Raw genomic sequence first — 25,809 nt, 5'->3', positions numbered from 1 at the left:
ATTAGGGTCGTCACCTCCTGGAAGTATTAGGCCCTGTTTCTACACTCGATATCTCCATTCCACTGACTTAGGTGTTTGTAGAGCACGTAACCTTTTTTAATTGGGAGATATTGGGCCGTAGAGACCTCAAGGAACTGATTCCTTGAGATAGGGTCGGAACTTATCACCGTTCAGAATAGAGAGGTATTGATCTGCTGTTAGTTTAGCCCCATGCGATGACATGTTGAAATAACATTCGTAAAGATAACAAGTCTTAGAATCGTTAATAGGAGAGGGCTATCATACCAGCAACAGCCCAAGTACCAGCAATGGCTTGCAGAGCGAGGGTAATTCCAGTCATCTCATGCAGCAGTTCAGGCTTATTCGCCTCGCGGTAGTACCAGAAGTAGTACTTTGCAGCCTCGTATAGACAATTAATGACAAGTGGGCTCATTCCCGCAGCTCCACTGGCTCCCCCTGCCCTCATTCCACGGGCAAAGTTAGAAACAGCGGTACACACTACTTTAACGCCAGCTAATGCAATTGCCTGCATTTCGAGCTGCTCCGGAATGCCGACACCACTTAGGTGGTCAAAGTCTGCACACGTGTGCATGTCATAAAGCAGCATTTGGGCACTATACACGACACCAACAGCTAGGTATATAGATGTGTCGCCAATAAGAATGCTATTGGTCTCAATTTGCGAGCTTTCTAGAGTCAATCCGGTCGCAAAAGCGTCCAGAAGATGGTGAAGGCGGATACCTTCCTTGTACCAATACTGTATATCGGATGGTTTTTCATTAACATGGCGGAGAACACGAGAAAGTAGGTCAGAAGCTTGGCAAAGTCGTGCGAACGACGATATTGCGTATGAGACATCTCCTGAAACAGCAAGTGATGGGCTCACGCTTGGCTCCTAGAACAGTCAGACTTAAGATTTGCCAAGTAGCTGATGAATGTTCGTACCCCCTGGTCTCATGAGCTCTCCGTAATGGGTAATAGGTCTTCAGGACGCGCGTCATCACACGAGAAGGGTCGGTCAATCAAGCCAATCGTAAGGTATCTACAGGCTGCTAGTTAGAAAAGTCCTTCATCTTATAAACATTCAAGATGTGGTGGAAAAAGAAATGCTCGAGCCTTTGAGATGGCCACTCGCCTGTCAAGAATCATGACTCCCCACCACACACGACGAAGTTCCTCCATTTCCACCCAGGATCCTATATTCGTGCATTAGAACAATTCCGAGAGAAAAAGATGTCGCTTGTAAGTTGTTCTGAAAAAGGACAAGAAAATCTCAGAGTTGTCTGAGACCATCCGCTAACCTGAATTTGGAAACATTTGTGGTGCTTCTCGCTGCCGATGAATCCCTAGGGCGTGTCCTAATCTGGCACAGAGACCGACAGATAAAAACGCAGCAGGATATACGCCGCTTCCAATCTCCCAGTAAGCCATGAGCAGGGCCGCCTGTAAAACCCGGGGAGTGCTGATACCCCGAGATTCGATCAACGAATAGCAACGTTTCACCTGAGCGTACAATTCACCCGTTCCTGGAGGACTTTGGGAAGCTGTAGTAGATAGGAGGCGAATTACCAACATAAGTAAGACGAGACTAGGGTCCACAGTAGCTCCTTCTAAAGACTCGTGCAGACATACCCGGGAAGTCCTCATTCTGGATACTAGTCCATAGAACCTTTAAGCAAGAGTTTTATCCATATGCAATAATAGAAAGAGTGGTGGCACACATATGGATTGGGAAAGATGGATTCACCAGCGCAAAATATCGATCTAAATGCTGGCTGAAGGTGTCAGACCCCGAATGGATAGCATGCCAGAATTCCATGGGTATCCGGGCTTGAGGAGTTGCCATTGAGAGACCACGATTGCGGAACAGCCATGTCTCAAGGAAGAAGAGTGTTGATAATGAATTATGGGAGACGCCCTGTAAGGTCTGCAGCTAATCAGTATAATCGTGAAAGAAATCGGGATATCCAGGTAGCTGCTTGTTCTGTGGCACAATGCAAGCTACTGTAAGAAGGTCGTCGTAACAAACGCACATTAGACGACAACGAGTCACGCGCTGTGATATCAAATCTACCCTCAAGCCTCTCCGAGAAATACTGGCACTGCTTGCTCTTTTTCAAGCAGAGCTCACATTGAGGTATCTGACGGCTACATTTCCGCTTTTGTGTATAGCACTGGATACACGATTGTCTTGCTAGTCTTCCGTGACTGTCAACATTGGCGGACATGTCGGTTCGTGGCTGGGAATCTATAACATTCGTTTACCATCATGCATTTAGTTCTTCATAGCTCTTTGACATAAGTCACTTGAATACAACAGGGAGAGTCAGCAAGGCATCCTAACTCGTACGGGCACCAGGCTGTACGGGGGATCTCTTCTATCTTAGCTCTGTTACTTCGTTACCGTCCCAGTTATCGTCCATACTTCGTTACTTACCACTCGTCTCGCTCCATTGATCATTGGTCGGAACCTGTGCGAGGTTCAATTATCCTAACGTACCCGTCGCGTCGCCTCCCCCATCCTGCGGTTGGGAGTCAGCCCAGGCTCAAGGGCCAAAATGTTTAAAATCTCAACCCGTCATTTACAAATTTCAAAACCACAGCCAAAATGACCCCTAAATTATATAAAGACGAAGAGGCATTAATTGCAAATACCTCAACGCGTGCCAACACAAAAAAAAACCGAATTTTAGCAAATTATCGCGTGAATATGGAGTGTCTCGCAAAAAACTATCCCGTCGGTGGAACGGCCTACCCTCTCGCTCAACACGCTCACCCACGAACCGCCTATTATCTTTAGATCAAGAAAAAGCGCTTATTCTATGGATTGAGTATCTAGATAATATAGGGGCACCCCCTACGAACGAGCAAATTGAGGAAAGTGCGAATTATTTGCTCGCTAAAGATTTCACTGATCCGGGAGAGCCTCCCCGCGCCGGAAAGATGTGGATATACAATTTTCTCAACCGCTTGCCAGAAAAGTACGTGAGAATAGTTCAGAAACCTCAAGAGAGGGATTGGACTACTGCAGAGCATTACAATGAGATTGAGCGCTGGTTTATTGACCTTAAAATCGCCATACAAGAGCTCAAAATTGTCCCTCAAAATCTTTGGAACTTTGACGAGACCGGATTCATTGTTGGAAAAGGAAAAGACGAAGCTGTAGTAACAGCATATCCAAAAGATTCAAAAGGAGTCTCTAGCCTGTCATCACGAGAATCAATTACCGTCGTTGAAGCTATAAACGCCGAAGGAAAGATTATACCACCTTTATTGATTCCAAAGGGTGAAAATCACATGGAGGAATGGTATCGGCATATACAAGATGATGAGTGGCTAATTGCACCTGCTAAAAATGGATTTATCACAGATGAGATCGCATTTGAATGGCTTCAACATTTTCAACACTATTCCAAGCCGGATTGGTCATCGGAATGGCGATTACTTCTTATGGATAGTCATACAACTCATCTTACTATTCAGTTCGTCCAATACTGTGAAATTTACCACATTCGACCGTTCCGTTTTCCTCCTCATTCTACGCACTTTTTGCAATCGCTCGATGGAGTGCCTTTTCAGCAATATAAACATGTTCATGGAAGAGTTGTGAATAAGGTTGCACGTCTGGGTGGCTTCGATTTCAATAAAAATGACTTCTTGAACAGCTACGTGATATCCGGATTAAGACATTTACAACACGAACTATCCGCCATGGCTGGAAGGAGAGAGGGATTTGGCCATATGATCCTAAGCTTACACTCGATAAGATGCCTCATATGGGGATACATTAAAAATTTACGGCGAGCCGGATGACACTATTCCCAGCTCACCAACTACAAAATCAATCTCTCCGCCTTCAAGCGTTGCAAAACTACGTCGCTATATCAATAAGATTGAGAAATTAGTTGACGGTATAAAGGATATCCTTGACAGCGCAAGCCCAGGCCTCTCACGTCGTATAAAAGTGATTAACCAAGGCAGCCTCACTTTAGCCGAATTAGGCGAACTACACCGTGAGAGCTTTATAAAGGTTCGGGATACAGCAAAACGTAAGCAGCAAAAAAATACAAAACGACAAGTCAAGGTGATGGGTGCGCTTTATGTGAAAGATGCGAATTGTCTCATAAAACGCCGTCATGAGGGTGATTTGTTGAGGATTCATAAGAGCCATATCCTCGGCGTGGAAGAACCGGAGCAACAGGAGGCTCCAACAGAGCCTGAAAACTTGGGGTATTTTATTGATACTCAGGGAAATAGGTAAACAGTGCCTGTATTTACTATCTGTCGAGTCTTTATATGAAATTTATGTGGCGTTGGTGGACAAATAAACATTTTACATGAGAATATATATTTTTGGCCCTTGAGCCTGGGCCGACTCCCAACCGCAGGGTGGGGGGTGGCGACGCGACGGGTATTATGGAGACGCCTGCCTCGGTGCCAGGACTAGCCCCTTTTAGGCAAGATGTTGATATCAGCCCTCGACCTCACCTCCTAGCTGAGACACAGAATCAAGTGTCTATATGGCCTTTCTACTCCGTAGGTCCTCATCAATTTATACAATTATCTATGATAATCCTAACCCTAATGGCCCAGGATGAGCTCTGATTTCAATACATGAACAGGAACGTACGGAAAACGATATGGATCTATCAACGCAACCTCCGCGCGCGGGGGAAAATCCACTTCCTCCATTCATTCCACGTTCGTTCATTGAGACCTACGGGATGTTAGCTGATTTTGTGGTATCAAAGGCGAGAAACTAATACCGTAGATGATGGAATCTGCAAGTCCTTGGATCGCAATACAAGCCTTCCGATATCCACCATTAATCTCACTGACTGAGCTACTGTTGATGACAGGAATGGCAATCATACCTTATCCAGACAATTAACAACAAGTAAAGTTGATCTGCCTGTAGATCCTTGATAGATCCGAATGACAGTCGGGATCGTCCAGATCAGCATGTAGAGTACCGGATACATCATCATCCGTATGGCGACCTAGAAAGAGTTCAAGATATGAGCCCTGCGGCCGTGATACAGTCTCGCACACTTGTACATACCCTCTTCAGTTTCGATGACGCTCCACTACGCTGGATATTCGCCGTGGCTAACGGCGAGCCTGGAGTATTTGGATATAAACTCGACTGCGGATTCTTCTGCTGCGAATCGATGGGACGGCCTACCCCATAATGGCCAGAAAGTATAATTGTGGTATCTTCCTCTGAGCTTTCCAATCTTTTGTGAATTCGGAGGAGGATGCAGGTAAGGTGGAGGTAGAGCGCAATGATTACGAATATTATGATCCATCTGGGGATGAAGTTGACGAGTAACCGCGTCCGGTCGCTAGCGAACCAGCAAACTACATTGATTTGTCCATGTTAGAGAACTGTCAGGCAGAAAGGCAAGGGAAATGATACTGACATGATCCAATGTTCTGGAAACCAGCCAGTACCAGGCCTAGTATGGCCCATAAAACTGAGAGAACCCAAGGCCACAAACATACAACAAGAGTGTGGTCTTGTAACCAATCGTAAAGACGTTTATGGTTCGCCAGAATACTATAGGTGCATATTGCAATGTTCAGGACCCAATAGTCGGCTGGACAATAAACATTCTCAAGTTAGTAGAGTTACATCCAACGGATATCCAAAAAATTGATCGAATTGATCGAGGTGGAATACTGTACTTTGAATCACAAAAACTTGAGTCATGAAACCATTAAAGGAACAGAAGCCATTCTGTGGCTCCAACCAAATCTTTCTCCCGGAGATATTCATACATGTCGACAACATAAAGTTCAACGCCATAGCAAAATCGCTTATACCAAGCCCTATTGATCGTTTAGAATTGATGTTCCTCAACACATAACAAGAAGTTACGGACCTAACGTCAGCTGGTGTCGAAATGTCCGCAATGACGGTATAAGCTAGAAACAGAGAGATATCAGCAAAATTGATGTCCAAGATACATTCGCACAAGAAAGAATCCCCAACAGTAAAGCTCAGAACCATCCACATTGCTCCGAGGGCAGATAGAATGGAGACAACCAGTATGACAATCGAGACGACTTCCTCCCCCTCCTCTGAACCTGGCGCTGATAGGGCTGTCATGGTTGCTGCAAGTAAATCCCTACCTGAGCACGCCCTCAATCACCTAAGAATTGTAAAAGAAATCTTCAAAATAATATCGATAATCCATTTCTGATCTAGAGTGTTCCGATTCATCAAGAACATCTTCCTACATCACGTATATGTAACAAGATGGAAAGGGGCATTGTTGCATCATGAACTTAGTTCTGTGTAGTAAGTATACTTTGTTTTTCTGTTATCAGTTGGCAGACGCGGCCTCATAGGAGGTTTGACGATGGTCTTGTGTCCTTATCTCTAACCACTGCGACAATGCCCCTAGCCCTAATAAATAGTGAATGGTGATCTCCGCGGAATAGAATGAATGAATCGGCGCTAATCAACGCTTGATCTAGTCAGGTCCCAAAATCACAACAGCAGAAGTTCCCACGAGCCACAATCAAGCAATTAATTTAATTAGATCCTCAAATAAGTGGGCTATGGAGAAACAGACTAAGCGCGGGTGTAATAAGGAATCGGAGCTCGCTTGCGGGATCAAATCATTCTTATTCTGCGAAATTAAATTGTAGTATGCCGCGAGTCATTTCACGCTTCTATGTACTTGATTGGCCCTAGATATTGGGGATATAACACCAGTATTAAGCAATGCATCCTAGTATTAACAATTGGTAAGTTTTCTGACCCATGCAATCTACCCCCGTTAACTAGTTGATGCCACTTTTTTCTGATCTCCGAGGATATAGAAATGTCGAATTTGATTATGAGAGCATCACGTACCTGGACATCCATCACATGTCGAACGCTCGTATCAGAATCATCGGAGGGAAGGCGAAAGTTTTAGTGGCGGGAAATATTATACTCTTGTACCTGAATGAGACAAAACAGTACCTGAATTGTGAACATTTCGACAGGAGATTGCTATGTTCTGCCGAGATAAAGAAAGGAAGAATGGTTTACTCTCAAACCATCCGATCGACAGTTCAACCTTTGTTCATTTAGAAGTACGTATTAACATATCGCTGGCAATGTTCCCTTGTCCAGCACCGTTTTTTATGCAGGGCAATTTCCGCAATATTATCGCCACTTTCCGTGGCCAGCTGTGACCAGATTTCTCCTTCACAGGAAAGGATGAAAAAAGAAACGAGGCTCCGCCAGGAAATCTCCAATGCTTGGTAAGAGCTTGGACTAGGCTATAGTCCAATTCAATCTACTCTGTACAGTTGCCGGTTGAATAGCTCACATTTGATTTAAGTGGGCGGTTATCTACGGAAGGTCCCAGTGTCAAGCGAGAATGGTATAACCATCATGATCAGACCATCAAACCTGCAAACACCTTATATTGTACATATAAACTGATTTTCCACTAAAGCCTGCCAATGAAAAATGTACTGTGCACGTGACTGAAATCCCAGCAGGTCTCCCGACAATCACTCAGGGCCCGATTGCCGTTTTCGGAAGCTTTCTGACCAGTCTATTTTCTGTACAAGGCTGAGACTTGGAGACGCATGACATACACAACTATTTCTAATTTGCATAGATTTCTCCACGGAAGTAACATTTATGGCAGATAATGATAGAGTATTGACGAGATACTTTTATGATGCATGGGGGAATGTTACTTTTGAAGTTCCAATTACCGATCCGGTTTGGGTATATATGTCATCATCAAAATAGCAACTCCAAGTCAGATCTGTAAAGGATGATTATATCTCGATTCAACCCTGTTACAAAATCAAAAATTTTAACATCATCGCAATCAGAATCAGGAACAGTTTCTAAACATAGGAATCCGTATCTAGTTACACACGGTTCTTGGAACAGATTTCGCCCACGTTCTAAGCCACCCACGGTACATTTAAAATGGTGATAATGTAACTGTCCGAGAATTTCACAAGGTACCTAGGTACAGCATTACAATTGTTCCCCCAACTGCCCGTTAGGACGTCCAAGAAGAGAAAGTGTGTGTGTGTGTGTGTGTATATATTTAACGGCCGTGGTTCGTGACTTGCACGCTTCCCACCGATCCCTACTGGGACATAGGCCGCCGAGGGTTAAGCCTCGGGCTTCAGGTCCTATCAGATTTATATACAAATAAGAGACTCTTTGGCGCATTTCCATAGCTGCCATGATCTTAAAGGGAGATCCACTTCCTAGTGGGTTTTGGGTATTTGCCAGCTGCAATGGTCCACTTACGCTCTATAACCTATCATTCTACCACCATCATACTTAAGCAGTGAGTTTGAAAAGAAAAAGGGAAGAAGGAAAGAAGGAAAGAAAGAAAGAAAGAAAGAACAAAGGAAAAGAGAGATATAAGGGAAAAGTAGGGCTGACTTAGCTAGGTGCTAAGGAGAGGTTAGCGAGGACAGATATCCTCAAAGAAATAGGTCTCTGCTAGCCATGAGGCTAGTTTTTGTGTTCCTTTCGCAGTACCTAAAAGAAAAGAGATAACTTCAGAAGAGGGTCCAGGTGGACGAGGAGCTCGTCTCTTAGCTATATAGTAGAAAAAGAAATGTAGAGGTGCTTTTTGTGCTCCACACTAACAGAGAAGATAAGCATCATCATAATTAAAGTGCTTATGGTAATCCGTAAAGTCTCCATGACCAGTATGGGCCGCTATGATACGGCCAAGGTCAAGTCGGTTGAGTTGAAGCTCTCCAGGGCATTTAGGAGATATAGTTATTTCTAGATCTTAGTATATCTGTGGTGCTACAGTCTGCCACTGTGTCTAAGCAGCGGAAAGAGATTGAGTCTTGGTGTATCTCTTTAGCAAGGCATATAAGGACTTGTATGAAGAGGGGAGAATAGAGATAGCTCCTTCCTTGATAGCGAGATCAGCTGCTTCATTCTCAGGGATTTTAGTGTGTCCAGGGACCCATTGGATTTAGATTAATCTACTTTTAGTGTATGGAAGCCTTTCGCATAGTGGCCAGGCGGCTGCAAGGGTGCGAAAGGATTCAAAGACCTCTTGAGAGGATCCTGTAGAGGGAGATAGGAGGCGCGTGACAACTTCCAGGTTATTGAGACAGATCCATAGGTTAGTAGCAAATTGAGCTGTTGGGTATGTTATTGCTGCTTGAGCACCAGCTAGGGCAGCTTCTGCTTCTGTATTAAAGACCTCTTTCCTATGTCCATATAAGAGTGAGGAGCGGAGAAACTAATGGTGTGCTTGAAATCTAATATAGCCACCCCCTGCATATCCGTCTATTAGCCTAGATCCATCTAAAAAGATTACAATATTCAAGCTACAGATGGTGCGTTGAAAAGCCGTAAAATCAGCTGCTGCCTATTCCTTAGTGCGTCCCATAGGAGCTCCTATTCAGGCTAAAGCACTCTTGCGTGACTCACAAGGGTATCAGGGAGCATGTTGTAGAGGGTTTATTTATTCAGAGTTAGGGAGCGCCAGCACTTGGTGGGCAAATCGACTAGTTTGTTGGCCATCTCTGGCTATCTGTTCTGCGCGTCTTCAGAGTGGGTGGTATGGATTAAGATGCCATAGATGGACTGATATTTGGAGGGCTATTTGATCTAGTTCAATTTCTAGCGGAGAGAATCTAGACTCTTGGTATAGAACAGATATTAGGGTTGTGTGGAAAACTGGAAGGACTGCTCTTATACCTGCTAGTATTACTTTGGTTAGTTTCTCAAAATGTTCTCTAACTCGATTTGAAATTTGGGAAGGCCCAGGGCGAGTACATCCTAGCTACTAAGTTTCTGCGCTATAGTATACTTTATAGAGTACACAGGCTGATACAGCCTGCTATAGTAAATGAGGTTTGACTCCATAGATAGTATTCTCTAGAGAGCAAAGGGTATTAGCCACAGTAAGGGCTTTAGATGCTGTTTTACTAATATATCATTTAAACGTTAACTTTTTATCAAAGAGGATTCCTAGCCAACGTAGATATAGCTATTTAGTATTTTCTGAGATTATGATAGATCTAGCTTTTACTAAAGGTGTGCAGGTTGGGTCCTAGTCTGCTTTATATTGGGAGAAGTGAAGAAGCTCATATTTATCTAGTGCAAATGCAATGCCCTCTGCAGCGCTCCAGTTTAGAGCTTCTTATAATAAGTCTGATAATACTTTGCAGTTAGTAGCAAGAGATGTTAAGATTGCTAGGTTAGCTGCGTCGTCTGCGTAACCAAATCTATTCCTTGCGTTTCCTAGACGGAATAGGGGCACTATGTAAAGCATGAAAAGAATGCCAGATACTAGGGATTCTTGTGGAAGACTGCAGGCAATGTCTGTTGAGGGGCCAATCTCTCCATTAAGTCAGATCTGGACTGATCGCCCAGTAGCAAAGGAGGCAATTCAGAGAACAAGATTGGTGGGCCAGCCCTGCTCACATAATCTGCGGATGAGTCTGCTGGGAAGCACAGCATCAAAAGCGCCCTTGACATCTAGGGTAAGAAGTGAGGCAGTCATGCCTTAATTTAGTGCCTATTCAATATCATGTGTTAGGCATGTGGTTAGATCATTTACAGATCTTAGTGGGAGAGCCCCAAACTGTTGCCTTGCTAATACTTTGTAGTATATAGAGATCCATGCCATATTCCATGCCACCAAGCGCTCAAGTCCTTTGCCAAGAACTGATAGGAGAGCGATCAGTCTGTATAATCTAGATGAGGACCAATCAGTCTTTTTTAATTTCTAGATAATTGCTAAGATTGCATGTCGAAAGCATTTTAGGTAATAACCAATCTTTAGGCACCCTTAGTATAACATTAGTACCTTGTCCTTGATCAGAGGCCATACCACTTTGAGTATGCAGGTTGGGATTTCGTCTGAGCCAGGGGCTGTGTTTCCTATCTAAAGTACTGACTCCTCCACCTGTGCCATTGTTATATCTAGGAAGTAGAGACTAGTGGTAGGGACTGCTGGGAAATCCAGAGATATATCTCCTGCCTCAGCTAAGTTTTGGAGAAGATTACAGATTAGTACGTCTTGTTTCTCATGTATAGTAACTGCTGGGAAGCTATTGGGTCTTAGTGGATTCTTTAGTGGAGGGCTTCAGAAGGTGCCTGTGGACTTATGCTATTTACTCATATCGAAGATATCCTTTATTTGTGTTGCTGTAGAGAGCTTATCTCGCTAAAATTGTTGTTAAGACCATCTAGTTATCCTGCAGAAGTCTGTCTTTGAGCAGAGGCCTAAGTGATAATTATGTAAAGCTTTCTTATAGTCTTTATTCTACCATGGTTGTCCTATGCCTTATTTCATGGTTCTCTTAGTAGAGCCTCTATATGCTCCTTGAATTGTAGATGTCAGTTTTTCAGCAAGGGTATCAAGATCTTCTTCTGTTGCGGCTGAGCTCTTGGTGCCAGCGAGATTAGAGGCGAGGAGCAAGAGGAAGGAGGTGTAGTCTAGTGTGTTAAATCTCAGTTTCTGAGCTGTTTCCTTGTATCTCTGATCTCATGGAACAGTGGTAATTAGTAATTGATGATCAGAGGTTGCATCTAAGTGGCTCGCTATGCTAGCTTTGGCTCCTGCGAGTGCTATAGGGCTTAAGGCGAAACTAAGGTCTAACACATTACCCCTTTCATGTGTGGGACAGTCTATGTTGGAAATGAGTACTAGACCCTGGAGATCCAGCCAGTTGATAAACGGCTCTGCAAAAGTTGTAGGGCTGCGTTATAGCAAGGGTTGCCATCTGTTATGTAGTAGGTTGAGATCGCCTGCAAGTATCATTGTTTGAGGAAAATACACCTCTGGCAGGATTGTGAGAGCTTTCGCAGCTTCACCTGCTTTACTGCAGCCTGCTAGGGCATTATAGATGTTAACTATCAGAGTGGACTTTCCTGTAGGCAAAAAAATCTGAAGGAACAGGAGATCTGAGGCTTCTTTAGTATCAGTTGTAAAGGGGCGTAGCTGGGAGGTCCGGATGCCTTTCTTCTTTTGGATATAGGTGAGGACTTGTGGTTGGCCATTTATTGCCCAGCTATCAGTTAGGGAGAAGTATTTATATAATGGATGTTTTTTAGTGATCTGTCGACTAAGGTCTTTGAATATATATAGTTCTTGGATTAGGATAATATTGATGTCGCTAGTATATACCAATGTGAGGGCTATTTTATGTGCATCTGGTGCGTGCTCTACATTTAACTATAGGATTTTGAGAGGCGCCTTTTGAGTTGGATAGTGATAGATCATAGCTCCTATTTAAGAAGAGAGGTGAACTAGTTTTATAGTTAAGGGGTTATAAAATGGACTGCACGAGCTGTAATAGGAGGATCTTCAGTTAGGGCGCAAGGTGGAGGGGTTACTAAATGGAAAGGAGAGATAATCTCATAGATTGAAGGCTATGATGGCATCTCATCTAATGCCATAGGTGTTTCTTGTGTGCCTATAGAGAGCTGAGAGCTACATCCTCCTTCAGTTCGAGCTTTTGCGAGATTTATAGCATAGGATTTACGGATCTCTGTTTGTTGAGCTTTAGTATATTTAGTATTGCCTTTGGGGCGCAGAAGGCATTCTGCAAAATTAGCTAGATGTAGTCTATAGCAGTGTATGCATTTAGGAGGGCATTGATGAGGCTCTGGGCCTATGCAGCAGTTAACATGGCCCTCTTCAGTATACTCTGAGGAGCTGTATAGTTGGTATTAAGAGGGGCATGCACAGGATTGTGCATTATGCCATTTCTAGCATTGTGTGCATTAAATAACTGTTGTTTTCTTAAAGAGATGACAAGCATTGGTGATAATGCCAAAAAGACGTAGCTAGATAGGCAGTGGTAATTTTGCGCCTTCTAGGAAGTTGACAAACCAGCTTAAGGAGAGAGTATCAGGGTTGGCAGCGCTCGTAGTGGTCTCGCTAATAGATATAGGCTTAAGCCCTGTAGTTTCGCTAATTTCTAAGGATAGTAGTGTAGGATTGACAGGGATTAGAGAGTATTGACTATCCAAGATTTGGCCAATTTTTCTTGGCACGTTGGTGACTCGGTATGAGATCCATCGGGAGCTGCGTTCTATCTGGCAGTTAACAAAGAATGCAGAGATAGTCTCTTTTTGGGCCTTAAGGGCTAGAAGGGCTTCTGGAGATGAGGGGCATAGTGCAAAGCCAGTCTTTGTAGCTTGAACTTCTTTTAGTGCTGCACTATTTAAGTTTAGTTGAGACTGTAGGCTAGAGTAGATAGTGTAGGCTTCCATTTTTCTGGCTGCATAGTTAGCTAGGAGGCGTACGAAGAGCCAATTATTAGGATGAGGTTGTTTCACCAGAGGCATAGGCTTTTTGACGGAGGCTTTAGGGTGAGTGGTGGAAGTTGATTTGACTGGGGCATATTAGATAATAGTTGCATAAGTTGACTGTTTAAGACCTGAGGGGGAACGTAAGGGAGAGGGTAAAGGGGGTAAGGGATTTAGGGTGGGGGAAGAGGAGGGGGAAGGAGATAGGGCAGGTAGAATGGAGATCATCAAGATACCGCTGATATAGGCGTTGAAATGTTGTTGAGCTACCAAGGCAAGGTCATCGCTTAGAGCGGTGAGGGCTCTCAGTAGGTGAGGAGCAAGGCCAGTGGTTTGGCTGCGGTGTTTATCAAGGAATGCAGCTATGGGGCTGAAGATCTTCTGTCCTTTAGAAGCTCTTGTTGTGGCTGCAGACGTGGATTCCAGAAGGGCTGTCTGTAGAGGGCCGTCTGTACCAGGGCCTTTACGCGCCATGGTGTTGCCGGGCGCGTTGAGACGCGTCAAAGGCTGCACTCCTGGGAGCTAGGTGGTAGAGAAAGGTGAGGAATTTGAGCCTCCGACTGTTTGATATGAATAATTATAAGGAAGTCGCCTATCAACTCGAAAATGGAGGGTTTTTTTTCTTGCAAGAAGAGAAAGCAATTGTGTCCAAATCCGGAATGAGGGCACATGGGTCACGTGATACTGGATGAGAATGAGAGGGACTTTCCCTCTTCCAGTTTCCTATGCTTACGGTATTATTTGGACTAACTGCTTGAAAAATAGAGTAAATAGGCAGTAATTATTAGCTAATGAATTTGTGGGCAATATCCTACCTCCACAGATTGCTACCCCGTACAGTCCGCATTCAGATCGATGAAAGACCGAAGATACTGATTGGTGAACCACGATGACGGATCAAGTATTGTGAGTTTCTATTCCCCAGAAAATCAATCACATGCGATGTATATAATGTTCAGATGGACCCCTGGACTTTGGTTTTCTTCTAATGTTCGCGTTCATAATTCTTCCCCGTCAATCGGTGTGTCAAAGCATACATTCCTTACTCTTCACTCTCCATCTACATGACCGAACCCTAACGGAAAAGCTCAACCGCTCACTCTCCTTTTCCAAGTCCTCAAAATGCGCTTCACACTTCCAACAATCGCTTTTCTTACTATCGTCACCGGCGCCTTGGCCGGCTCAGGAGAAGGCAACAATCACCAACAATACTCCAAGCACGTCAGCTCCATGGCCCATTCAACAACTTTGAGCCACGAAACCGTCACAACACCCATTCCAACCCACAGCAGCAAAGCTGTCACACCAAGCAAGACTTCTGCTGTTCCGTCAAAGAGCTCTTTCGCTGTGAACCCCAGCAAGAGTGCCGGAGGCGGCAGCAATAGCGGACACGGCGGTAGTGGCAGCGGCTCTGGCTCTGATTCAGGATCTGAGTCCGGTTCTGGAGGTGAAGAAGGCGGCTCAGAAACTGCACCTACCTACGTCCCTGGAAATCCCGCCGCGAGAATCGATGCTCAGGAAGCGACATTCCTGGGCGCTGCCCTCGGTGCCTTAGGAGCATTTGTGGCATTGGTCTAGAAGGCCATGTGTTGACTTCTATTAAAGTTAGAATTATATTTGGGCTTTCAGAGTTACTAGTGGAGGAATATTGAATATTGAGGATGGTAACACAGGAAAAAGTCGGTTTGGATGCTTAGGCGTTGTCATTAGTGTGGTTATATGGGGCATACGCTATCAGACAAATGGTATTTTTATTCGTTCCTTTTAATGTCTCAGCTACTGTTAGCCAGTACTTTATTGTATTAATTACAGTTAACAGTTGGGTTAGCCTAATACGTGTCATTATCTGTTTAATCATGGACAACTTAGGAATTATTAGTAACTGCTAGATAACAGTAAGCGTCTGGAGTGGGAAATGTCAGCATAAGCTTACAGATCTACCTTCTTAACACTGCTTTTTTTGCTCGGGGAAGTAAAACCCCCCTTCATGCTTTGATCATGCTTTCATGCTGTAGGTGTGTGCCCGGCGTCTGAGAATGCAATGATGTTACTGAATTAGGCTTCCTATTTCCAGAACTGGAAACATTCTTTATGGAAACTCTATCAGGGAAAAGGGGAAATAAAACAACCACATAGAGCTTAGACTCACTTAACATGTTCCAATTTATTGGTTTAATCTTTAAGATGAACATAACGGACTCTATACAAAAGATTTAGACTTGATTATTCTCAAAGTTGTGCATGGTCGGGTCAGGAAGCAACCGTTACGCATGGCATAACCTATCCACCTAGTATATATAAGCAAATTCGTCTTGTTCTATATCATGTTATTCTTATCACCTGGGCTTGGTCTACGATAACTCATGAGGGGTCGTAGATTGTGGTGGGGACTACTCTGATTCCAAAGCTCGTAACCAGATAACATTGAGAAATGATATACGTATGAGACAATAAAGGTGATGCATTATGGAATATACGAAAACTATTAATGGAAGCTTCAAAGATTAAAACAACGAAAATGGGCAGATATATAAAAAAATCACAAGGGGAATCGACATCAGGAGATCAACGAGTCGAATTGGATTTCTTAGTGCAATGCCCACATCAGCTAGGTAACTCCTATATCGGAGGATCTCACATCAACAGACAAGAACCCCATTCAGATTCTGTTTCAGGAATTGAAATATCAGGCAAATCGTCGACATTGTCAAAGAAACCCTCTTCGCCAAGGTCAAATTCGAAGTCATCAGGGGTACTACTTCCGGCGCCGATGACATGTACGCTATGGCTGCCTTCAACATGAGCTCGACCCACGGCTTGACATCTCGTCATGTAAAGCTGTCCCAAAATCTTGAGCCTTCCCGCCTGTTCTAGGTGAAGGTTGGGTGCTGCTATTTGGTTGACTGCTTTGTTTCTACCGGCGGCCGTGCTTCGCCAGCATTTTCGGTGCTATCTGATACATGCCCATATTTGAGCCACCACCTTGCACTTGTTGTGTGCCAGATCCCGCCGTGTCGCAACTGCTATTTGGTGATGGAGTGTTCGATAGCCGCCAGCTTGCTCGATGAGGCTGTGGTGATAGAAGCTTGCTCCATTACTAACCAATCAGACAGATAAGATCTATCAGTCAATCAGAGCGAGCCATACACTTAAGAGAAGGATCCACCGAATAGGGGGTGAAAGACATCTCCCACCTTTACTGTACTTAGAGAACAACAAGAAAGACAACAAGGATCAAGAATTCCATGCATCTTTGCATAATTTGATACGTTGAGATATACCGCTAAAGGTTGTTACGTACCATCGAACAGATCCGTAGTTAACTTTACGATCTAACTATGTTAACTAACTTAGTTAAGTAACTAAGAGTTAGGTCAACTAGTTACGTACAATCCAACAACATCAAATTATCTATTCCGGTAATTTCAGACAACAATCAACCATCCAGTTCCTGGAGGAGTTCCTGGGTGCTTCTCTGCCTTTTAATTTATTGAAACTGATTACGCATCATCAATTCGAAGAAATGCTTTTGTAACTTTTGATGTACATACATGCATTGAAAATTTTAATGAAACGGTGCTTGCGGACCTAAGTAATAGCAATTAGATGCCCCATGTGCTATGCAAATGCGGATTCCCACTAAACCACTAAACCACAAAAACAAACATATTAATGCAATTCTGAAAGCAAAATCAGCACCACGCCAATATGATGCATCCTCACTGCGAAACAAAGGAAATAGACGCAAATTACAAATGAAAGAGCCAATCATCCATGAAAAATGCCCATGAATCAATGAATCTCAATCCAATTCCTCCACTGGCACATACAACCCCCATTCCCACCATCAACAGGTGCAACTTGATCCGCCGTAACACCCTGCGCAATCGCCTCTGCCAAAACGAAATAATCCGGTGAAGGTTGAACTATGGTGCCTCCTGATTCTCTCTGCTCGGCTTGGAGTTTCGGGTTTGTCAGGTTGTAGTATGTCCCCGTGACTGTGTTGGAGGTCGGTGAGGAGGTGTGTTGTTCGATACCGTAGCAGTATGCTAGTTTTTGGGTAGCGAGGCCGCCGTGTCGGTCTATTGTGATTGTTATGGGGTAGGGGAATGAGCCGGGGGATGTGAAGTTGTTTGCGGAGGAGGAGCCGGCAGTAGAAGATGGACTTTTGGGGGAAGAGGTTGGTGATGGGGCTGATGTAGTATTGGAAGACGAAGCTGTGAGACTCATATGTGTCAAGTTTTGGGGTTGGGTCCATATCTGTACTAGAAATCGTGTCTGTGACCATGTACATCGCGCACTTGCTTCTGTCTCTGCACTTCCGCCGTTTGTATCCCTTGAGTCTGTGTCGGTCGTGCCGCCTGTAATTGTCGCGTCCGAGGCCAGGAATATACTCTTGTCAAAATAGGTGAAGAACCCGTAATGCTCGGTCGGGAGACCACGATTGTACAGTTTGATCGGCTGTTGGACTGGTAGTGGATACAATGTTGCTGCTGCCGCGGTACCGTCTGATGCTAGATCAGGCGCTGGAATGATACTGTTCACGTTGAAATCGGAGGGCCCACTGGTAGCTGTACTTGTGGCTTGTGTCTTGGTGCCGGTACTTGTTCCAGTGCTGCTAGCAGTACCCGTACCTGTAGCACTGACATGCGTGGCAGTAGTAGCAGTTGTCGGAGCTGCAGTCCCAATTTCAGTGGCAGAAGAAGCAACATCACGCTTAAACCCTTTGGCAGTAGTATTGGTGACATCAAACGGTGACTGAAATGTAATATAAAACGGCGTGTCTTCACCCTGGAACGGCATCGTGATATTATCAGTCGTATTTCCCAGGAATATTTGATCTTCCAATCTCGGCACAGCTGGTGACGCATCCCATGTACCTTTCCGATCAAACATGACCAACGATCTCCTTGACGAGGTTGAATTACTAGTACTGTTGGCAAAGAAAGAAGAATCATTCCGAAACCGAATTTCAATCCTAAAATTTGGAGAATCAGGCGCATACCCACCCGCCTGAGTGGCTTGTTGTTCCGGTGGTAAAGCACAACTCCAAGCTTGCGTCGGCGCAATACAACTACTCCGTTCAACGGCTGGTGCTGGTCCGGCAACTGTCATGATGCCCGTAGGGATAGGTGGGAAGCCAGTTATATTCAACCACCCTGATTCAACAGGTGTAGTATCACCTTTGTGTGTGAGAGTGGTAGCAAGTGAGATAGAGAGGATAATGACAAGCATGCAAAATGCAATGATAGCGGCGTACCATCGACGGTGCATTTTCCGTTCAAAACCACTTCGACCGAGGCAGGCAAATACAGGGAAATGTTTGCGCCAGAAATCACCGAATTTTTTGACTAATCCTTCTTGTTCCTCGTCTTTTTTATTGTCGCGAGCTTGTAGATCAGCTTCTATGAATTGTTTTCCTGGACGTGGCGGTTCGGGTGCGTTGTGGGGGTGTTCACTGTTGTAGTAGTGGTTAACGTTGATGACAGTTCTGGAATCATCTGTTCGAGATATGGAGCTTGTGCCATTGCGATTCATGTCCCGAATGCCGCGTTGATCGACATCAGACATGGGTATACCGCCACGGCTAGTCATTGCCTGTTGCAGACCAGGTGAGACCGGCGCCGGTCCAACTGATTGTTGGTCACCTCGTTCAGATTGACTTCTTGCACTGTATGTAGGTAGAAGAGTTTGAGGCCGAGGGGCATTTCTGCTGGCACGATCTGCAGCAGAATAAGGTGGTAATTCAGTCTCTGATTCTGATCCATCGGCGGTATGAAGTAAACCGGGCTGCGGTTGACCAGAGGCAGGTGTTGGAGTAGCCGATCTGGATGCAGAGAACGGGCCTGGTCGATGGAAGGATGGTACTGGTCGAAGGGTTTGCGCTGGTTCGGTATCTCCCCTTACGCCTTGCTGTTGACGGAGAGTGGACTCTTCAACTTCTCTCGACTGGGACACTAAGACTGCTGGTGGTTGCATAAACGAAGCAGCTCTTGTCGATCTTGGTGGAGATATTGCACGAGGGATCGGGACAGGCTCCCATTGATAACCACTCGGTATTGCGCGACCGCGAGCTGTATCATTGGAAGGAGGACGTACTGGCGGCGAGTGCGTTGCAACAGGTGCACGCTCATTTACTGGCGGTGATCGCGACGCTGGCATTGGCATAGGAACAGGTCGGTGAGAAGCTGGTGCGGGAGACATTGGCATTGGAAAAGGTTCGAGTGAGATTGCCCGTGGTTGGGGTTGCGGCATGGGCGGCATTGGTACTGGTTCTGGAGAAAAGTTGCGAGGTTGAGGTGGTGGCATCATTGGCATTTGCACTGGTGCAGGAGCTGGTGGAGTTGGTTCTAGATGGTTCACCGGAGCTTGAATTGAAATGACTGGTGCAGGTGCAGCCACAGGGGCTGGCGAATTCATCTCCTTCGAATAACTAGCTGGCGGCGACACAGATACACTCGGATCATACGGAGTGGGCACAGGCGATGAAACCAACGGCGCAGCTCTTGACGTGGGCACCATCTCAGGCGATCCATGTAGACTTCGTGACGCTGTATGATCTTTCCCGGCAAGATCCTTATCTCCCTCCTCCTCATCACTACTATCAAAAGATAGCAACTGCCTCGCATTACTCAATCCGGACTTTTCCATCTCCTCACCGACCTCTCTCCCCTCTCCATCTTCTTCACCTTCTTTCTCCGAGCCTGCATCACGAACCTCAACCTCCTTCACATCAGCACCACTAACCCGTTTCTCCAAAAACGCAATAAACGGATTATCCGGATCCCTGGAGGGATCAAACACAAACACCGCCAACCCTCCTCTCTTCTCGCTTTCAGCAGCAGCAGCAGCGGCTTCTTCCTCTAATCGTCTCTGTTCCTCCTCAATCTTAGCTCTTCTTTTCGCCGATGTCATTGAGCAGGTGTGATTGATACATTCGAAATACGGCTCGTCTCTGTGGTACAAATCATGCGCACTAGCTTGGTAGTACTCTGCTGCGGCGCCTTGGAGCTCGTAGTTTGGCACGATTGTATTGCCGGTTTGGAAGACGCTTCGCGTTTTTTCAGTTTTGTCGTCTGGTATTGCTCGAGGGGTTATGGTTGTGTGGGTATCTGAAAACGGCATATCCCATGCACCACCACCGACAACGGGAGCGTGTCTGGTTAAATCTTCAGGTGTATCAGGCGAAAAATGAGATTTCTCGGATGGTCCAACGACCTCTTTCGTATCATCCCACCAGTGCTCACTCTCTTCTTCCCTTCCTTCAGTTGCAGTGGTCAGTTGAGGAGGAGACGATACGCCTGATAATGGTGAACGAGCGGACTTCCCTTGTTTTGGACTGAATCCTGTCCGACGACTACTAACCGTATTCGAGCGACTCAGTAATGGAGAGAGGAGATATGTCCACCATCCCTGAGAATCAGGTCTGTTTGCATCCGATGTGTTCACACTTAATTTATGGAGAAGTTTCTTCATATTCTTCTTCGTGTTTGTGTCTTCCATTCGAGAAGATCCTTTCTCTTTTGAGGCGGTCTCATCAACATCGGAGTCTGTACCAAGCGAATGCAGATTATCATGTAATGAAGTCACAGAATGCAGAACAGGGATAGCAGGTACCGGCGGCGCATTTTCATCGTACATCATTCTCGGCGACGGTTGCGAATATACGCTTGATGCAACGCGTGGTCTGTGTAGCATTTCGGCACTGGTGCTCATATCCATATGCACATCCATGTTCCAGGGAGGATTCTCTTGGGCGGGCGTAATCATGATTGAAGGGGTGGCGGGTGTACGTGATGAGGCGCTGTCGATCGTATCTGTTGTTGCTGCTGCGGTTGCACGGGGTGTCGATTCGTATGGAACTGTCAAACCAATCATGATGGGTCTATCTGATGGCGATAACTCAGATATCCTGGCTTGAGGTTCTTGTAATGATTGCGAGGAGCTGTAATCCTCTCCCGAGCGTTCCTTTTCACGTGCCCTGGCGATAGATTTTAAATCACTCAAATCCAGAAATGAATGGCCCTTCTCGTCATCATCATCCCTCGAAAAATCAGTCAACACCTGCAACCCCGGCGGTCGGTGCTGCTGTTGATAAGACCTCTTCACAATCCCACCACTCTTCCTCTTACTCTGCGGCCTCAACACATTCTTCGCCCCATTTCTGTCAGCACTGGTAGTAGCCATATCCCGCCTCTTCTCGTGTCTAGATTCTCTCGCCTGCTCCAATAATCTCGCATATATAGCACTCTCAAGCTCACTTTTAGACAATGCCGAATGCGAAGACAAATTCAAAGGTTTTTTCTTCTGATCGGTAACAGCACCAGCACCAGCACCACCATCAAAAACATTCACATTCAGAATTTTAGCCTCAACGTTTCCAGTCTTGCCACTATCCTGTGGACTAGGGGTTTCGTGCGTAATAGGCGATGATAACGGGAATCGCGTCTGTACCGCTTCCAGTGTAGATCGGGAAGGGTCGATATCTTGTCCTCCTGCTGGTAAGGATCTGGGATTGCCGATAGCGAGGTTACTGTGTACTGCTTCTAGTGTGGCTCTAGAAGTGTCGACGGTGAGGTTCATTGGATTCCGCTTTCGAGGTCGATTTTCTTTTGCATTGCCTTGTGCCGTTTTGTTAGATTCCATATTGATTCGACAAGTAAAAGAATGAATGAGGGCGGAAAAAAAGGAACGGATGTGAAAGACAAGGAGAGTGGATAGATACCATGAGTATACCCTCTTTCCTATCCTCCTCTCTCTCTCTCGTGAACCCTCAGGGGCGGGGTGTTGAGCAAATCAGCAGGTAAGAGTCACACTTGATATATATGATGTCAATAGATAAGAGTCAATAAGAAAGATGAGATGATGACAATGGCAGTCACAAGCACAAAGAGGAACAATAGTGCAGACAAACAAGAGATGAATAGTCAAACAGTAGTGCAGACAATAGAACAAAGCAAAGCACCAGGCTTTACAAACAATCTATATCTATGAATATGCAGATGGAAAGATGCAATGCAATGGAAAATCAACAGAATCAAATGCAGAAGAAGAAGAGAAATAGAAGAGAAGAGAAGAAAAAGACTAGTCCAGATCCCAGCCCAAACAATAATCATTGTCACAGATCCAAACCCAAATCAACCAATAGCTCCAATATATCCCCATGCACAATTATAGTAATATCAGCTTCTCAGAAGAGAGCAAACAGAGTCCAGCCCTCTCATTCCCGCAAAACCCAAGACGTAGCATCCATCATCCATATCCACTGACCCATTGGCTCCTCAACATCAGACACTCCTCCATCCAATCCAAAGACTCACCCATCCACCCCGGCAAAGTACTCCGTACTTCGTGTTCAAAATAAAACAATAGTTTCATCGTCCATCTCAGTACTGAATCGATTGGGTATGAAGGAAGAACTTGATATCGATTAGCCGCCCAGCTTGGACCACATTATTCAGGATCCACAGGGGCTGACCAATAGTATGGAGGAATGGCACATGATCCGGAGAGGAGCTAGCCGTTTTTGGTATAGGGCGCGATATCCTCGATTTAAGCCTTAAGATTAAGGCGGTTATTTGTTCCTATTTAAAATGTCAATCAGGAGGAGATTTCTGGTATGAAACAGAAGAATCGCATTCACTACTTTTTCAGAGAAAAGTATAACCTCAAGGATATCGAGCAAAAGAAAAGAAAAAAAGAAAAGACTCCATGATACGCGACACACCCCGCCCAGAATTTTGTTCTTTTTGTACACAATCCAATAATGCAAAAACCAGAATATCCTCACAACTCCAGATCCGATTGAATACAAATATACCTGCCAGCATGCCGATGACCAGAGGAAAAAGTGGAAAAAAAGAAGAGAATAACCCTTGCGAGAAAGGCATTAGTAAGAAAAAAAAAGTCATCGCCGTTCTTCGGTATATTGTACCCCTTGCATAGCTGCGACAGATCCATTCATGAGTGGAGGAAGAGTCCGCGGCTGCTCGACCGCCATCCCCGGTGCATACGTGGGATACGATGTGGTAGGCGACCCATTCGACGATGATGCCATTGAGTGAGGGTCAAACATATTCTGCGGTCGGGACTGGCCGTTTTGTTGCGAATTGAGTTGTGCCCGTAGATCTTGCACTTCGCGTTGAAGATCGCTATTCTCTCGTCGTGAAGTTGAGACTTGTTTTTCAAGTGTCGTTATATATTCAATAGCTAGACAAGTCAGAAACAAGACCAAGTCAACAATCGGCAGACATACCTCTTGTCAAGGTCTCCCATTTACTAGATTTGTTATTCTGGCTCTGTGGTAGTCGCATTCGCAACATCTCAAAGCAATCCTTCATTTCACTCCGTCGCTTGCGTTCTGCGAGTTTATGCGTGACCCGCAGCTCGGGAGTACGGCTATACGGAGTAGCATTATTAGGCGATTCCGACTCTCCCATCAGACCGCGAACCTGCTTGTGCTGCAACGAGTGGTGATGCACGTTCTGGGGCAATTCTGCAGATTATTAGCATAAAGGAACCAATAGTAACGGCAAGAAGAAATACCTTGCTGCCCGCGGGGTAGCCGTCCATCCACAGAAAACACACTGCTATTAAGTGATTCCGCCACACTCCCCTTGCGTGAGAAGGAACCCTGCGGTGTCAACGAGTGGTCTTGCGACGTCATGCTGGAACTGGACCGTGCAACATCAGGATCCGGAAAGGCGTACGCCATGCCCGCTGTCGGAGCTTCGGCATTGTAGATTTCGGATCGCGGATTGGATGAAATAGCAGGCGCAGTACGACCAGGTGGAAATCGCTGATCCCCTGCCCGGGGTCCTAGTGGTGAGAGTGGTTGCGCACCATATCGCGGCCCGCGCATACCGTTCGTATTCGTGTAATCATTCGAGATGCCGCGCTCTCTCTGCAGCCCAGATACTATCGACGACTGTGATGCGTTGGTGCTGTGGTACGGCGAAGTCGGGTTGATGGCCAATGCACTGATCCCTTGATTCATGCGGCTATCGACACTGCTTCGTCTAGACTCTGGTAATTCAATAATGCTGTTGCGATGAGACGGCGCGTCAAAGTTCTGGTTGATGGACGGGAGAGTAGACGGCGGTGCTTGTGTGAATGGAGGATTGGCGCCGGCTGGAGAGGGGGTGCTGGATTGGTCTTGGGCGAGAGGTGACCGGTCGGATATACCCGAATGACGGTTAGGGGAGGGTTGAGATGAGTTTAGAAAGGACATCGACTGGTAGGTGCCGGTTCCGTTGGTTGTTTGCGAGTACGTAGATGATCCTGTTGGTCAGCACATTGAATTGAAACATCAGTCCCAAAGAAAACATACTGGTGCTTTGAGGCATGGACCAATTGCCCGAGTCCCGCTCGAGCGTGTTCAGAGAACTTGCTGGTGATTTTTCGCCTGGCGGAATACTTCCATTCATGCTGGCCGTCAATGTCGAGATTGAAGGCAGAGTCTGTGATGTAGTCACGACCGGGGGTGTATGCAGACCGGGATTGACATCCTCCCAGGGACGATGCGCAATCGACGATTCCATCGTGTTCATTTTCTTCGCTGTGTATGACTGTATCGGCCTATCTCATATCCTTGTCGGGGATGTAGTTCTTGCAGTCTATTCCAGTCCAAAGAATGCCATCAATTGCGTACACACGTGAAGCCAGAGATTCTAAATAAAACCACGCGAGCGCTTTTTCCTGGTATGCGTCAGGAGGCGTCGTGGGCCAGGACCACAGGCGGACGTGAGGAAGAAAGAAGGGATGAATGTCAGTGGCGGTACGTGGGCGGAAAAGACAGGCGCCAATGCAGATCAAGGAGGAAATGCCCCTTGCTGGTGTTATACAATTATACTCTGGAGGATATTAGCACTGTTCAGTAATAGAGTCGAGAGGAATATTTGATCTTGAGAAAGTCTGCGATAGTGTACCTGAATCTGACCACGCGCGGGAGTAATCGAGTACCGGCAGACAAGTCGAATGTATGATTGAGAAATAAGATGCATAAAATCAGGTTGCAACGTGACGTAGTAAAACGAGGCTTGTCGCGAAAAAGAAATGAGAGCGAAAAAAGAAAAAAGAGACGAAAGAAGGATTTGAGAGAGGTAGTTGTTGCGGTGGCTTGTCTCCGTACTCAGATCGGTTATAATTATTAGTCGGCAGTTCGGACGGTCCTAACGGAGCTATTGACTGTGCGATGGCCTCTCGAGTCGATAGATCGAGAGATCGAAGAATGCAGCGAGTCGGAGTCAGTCGAGAGAAAGAAGGACAAAAGTAAAGTAAAGTGACAGGTCTGGTGGAGGAGAAGTCACGGCTGGCCGATTTGGGCTATTACTCTCAATTTATGGATCTGGCCTGCCCACGTTTTTGTCGCGGTGGGTCTCTTACTTAAGCTGAAGATTCCCCTACTTTGACTGTACTCTTAGTATCATTTATTATTTATATTAACGTATTCGCATTATTCATATATTTCTCTGCTTCTAAGTAATTAATCTTTTATACGTAGCTTCAAATATTGATTGTGTCGATATTATTTATCGTCTGTT

The 25,809-nt window shown here is 45.5% G+C and overlaps 6 protein-coding genes across 7 annotated transcripts, besides 6 other annotated features; 2 read left to right on the top strand and 4 right to left on the bottom strand.

Moving 5' to 3' along the window:
- Positions 1-262: 262 nt before the first annotated feature.
- Positions 263-2,228, bottom strand: TSTA_057710 (uncharacterized protein; the record flags this gene model as incomplete). Its single annotated transcript, XM_002487348.1, has 6 exons — positions 263-895; positions 1,165-1,196; positions 1,302-1,610; positions 1,633-1,669; positions 1,748-1,927; positions 2,034-2,228. 6 exons carry the CDS (start codon positions 2,226-2,228, stop codon positions 263-265), a joined length of 1,386 nt encoding a protein of 461 aa, XP_002487393.1.
- Positions 2,229-2,608: 380 nt separating this feature from the next.
- TSTA_057700 (uncharacterized protein) lies at positions 2,609-4,261 on the top strand (the record flags this gene model as incomplete). Its single annotated transcript, XM_002487347.1, has 3 exons — positions 2,609-2,741; positions 2,801-3,628; positions 3,768-4,261. 3 exons carry the CDS (start codon positions 2,609-2,611, stop codon positions 4,259-4,261), a joined length of 1,455 nt encoding a protein of 484 aa, XP_002487392.1.
- Positions 2,689-3,669: a mobile genetic element.
- A 3,785-nt stretch (positions 4,262-8,046) lies between the features above and the next one.
- Positions 8,047-8,066: a microsatellite.
- A 265-nt stretch (positions 8,067-8,331) lies between these two features.
- Positions 8,332-8,389: a sequence feature (CT-rich).
- A 262-nt stretch (positions 8,390-8,651) lies between these two features.
- Positions 8,652-12,131: a mobile genetic element.
- Positions 12,132-12,802: 671 nt separating this feature from the next.
- On the bottom strand, positions 12,803-13,741 carry TSTA_057690 (uncharacterized protein; the record flags this gene model as incomplete). Its single annotated transcript, XM_002487346.1, has 2 exons — positions 12,803-13,353; positions 13,399-13,741. The coding sequence occupies 2 exons, from the start codon at positions 13,739-13,741 to the stop codon at positions 12,803-12,805; spliced, it is 894 nt and encodes a 297-aa protein (XP_002487391.1).
- Positions 13,401-13,476: a sequence feature (C-rich).
- Positions 13,742-14,218: 477 nt separating the features above from the next.
- TSTA_057680 (uncharacterized protein) lies at positions 14,219-14,845 on the top strand (the record flags this gene model as incomplete). Its single annotated transcript, XM_002487345.1, has 2 exons — positions 14,219-14,288; positions 14,355-14,845. The coding sequence occupies 2 exons, from the start codon at positions 14,219-14,221 to the stop codon at positions 14,843-14,845; spliced, it is 561 nt and encodes a 186-aa protein (XP_002487390.1).
- A 2,088-nt stretch (positions 14,846-16,933) lies between these two features.
- TSTA_057670 (uncharacterized protein) lies at positions 16,934-21,913 on the bottom strand (the record flags this gene model as incomplete). Its single annotated transcript, XM_002487344.1, has 1 exon — positions 16,934-21,913. The coding sequence occupies one exon, from the start codon at positions 21,911-21,913 to the stop codon at positions 17,060-17,062; it is 4,854 nt and encodes a 1,617-aa protein (XP_002487389.1). The 3' UTR covers positions 16,934-17,059.
- A 399-nt stretch (positions 21,914-22,312) lies between these two features.
- Positions 22,313-22,348: a microsatellite.
- Positions 22,349-22,664: 316 nt separating this feature from the next.
- TSTA_057660 (HLH transcription factor (Hpa3), putative) lies at positions 22,665-24,807 on the bottom strand (the record flags this gene model as incomplete). Of its 2 annotated transcripts, XM_002487342.1 has the most annotated exons (6): positions 22,665-22,686; positions 22,746-22,851; positions 22,914-23,476; positions 23,523-23,762; positions 23,813-24,547; positions 24,597-24,807. In XM_002487342.1, 4 exons carry the CDS (start codon positions 24,805-24,807, stop codon positions 23,175-23,177), a joined length of 1,488 nt encoding a protein of 495 aa, XP_002487387.1. In that variant the 3' UTR covers positions 22,665-22,686; positions 22,746-22,851; positions 22,914-23,174. The 2 variants fall into 2 exon arrangements, with proteins under 2 accessions (XP_002487387.1, XP_002487388.1); XM_002487343.1 differs by lacking the exons at positions 22,665-22,686; positions 22,746-22,851 and having other exon boundaries at positions 22,884-23,476.
- Positions 24,808-25,809: the final 1,002 nt, after the last annotated feature.

This window comes from Talaromyces stipitatus, genomic scaffold (genome assembly GCF_000003125.1).
Source record: "Talaromyces stipitatus ATCC 10500 scf_1105507295487 genomic scaffold, whole genome shotgun sequence".
Lineage (NCBI taxonomy): Eukaryota > Fungi > Ascomycota > Eurotiomycetes > Eurotiales > Trichocomaceae > Talaromyces > Talaromyces stipitatus.
This window is presented reverse-complemented; position numbering and strand designations above follow the sequence as displayed.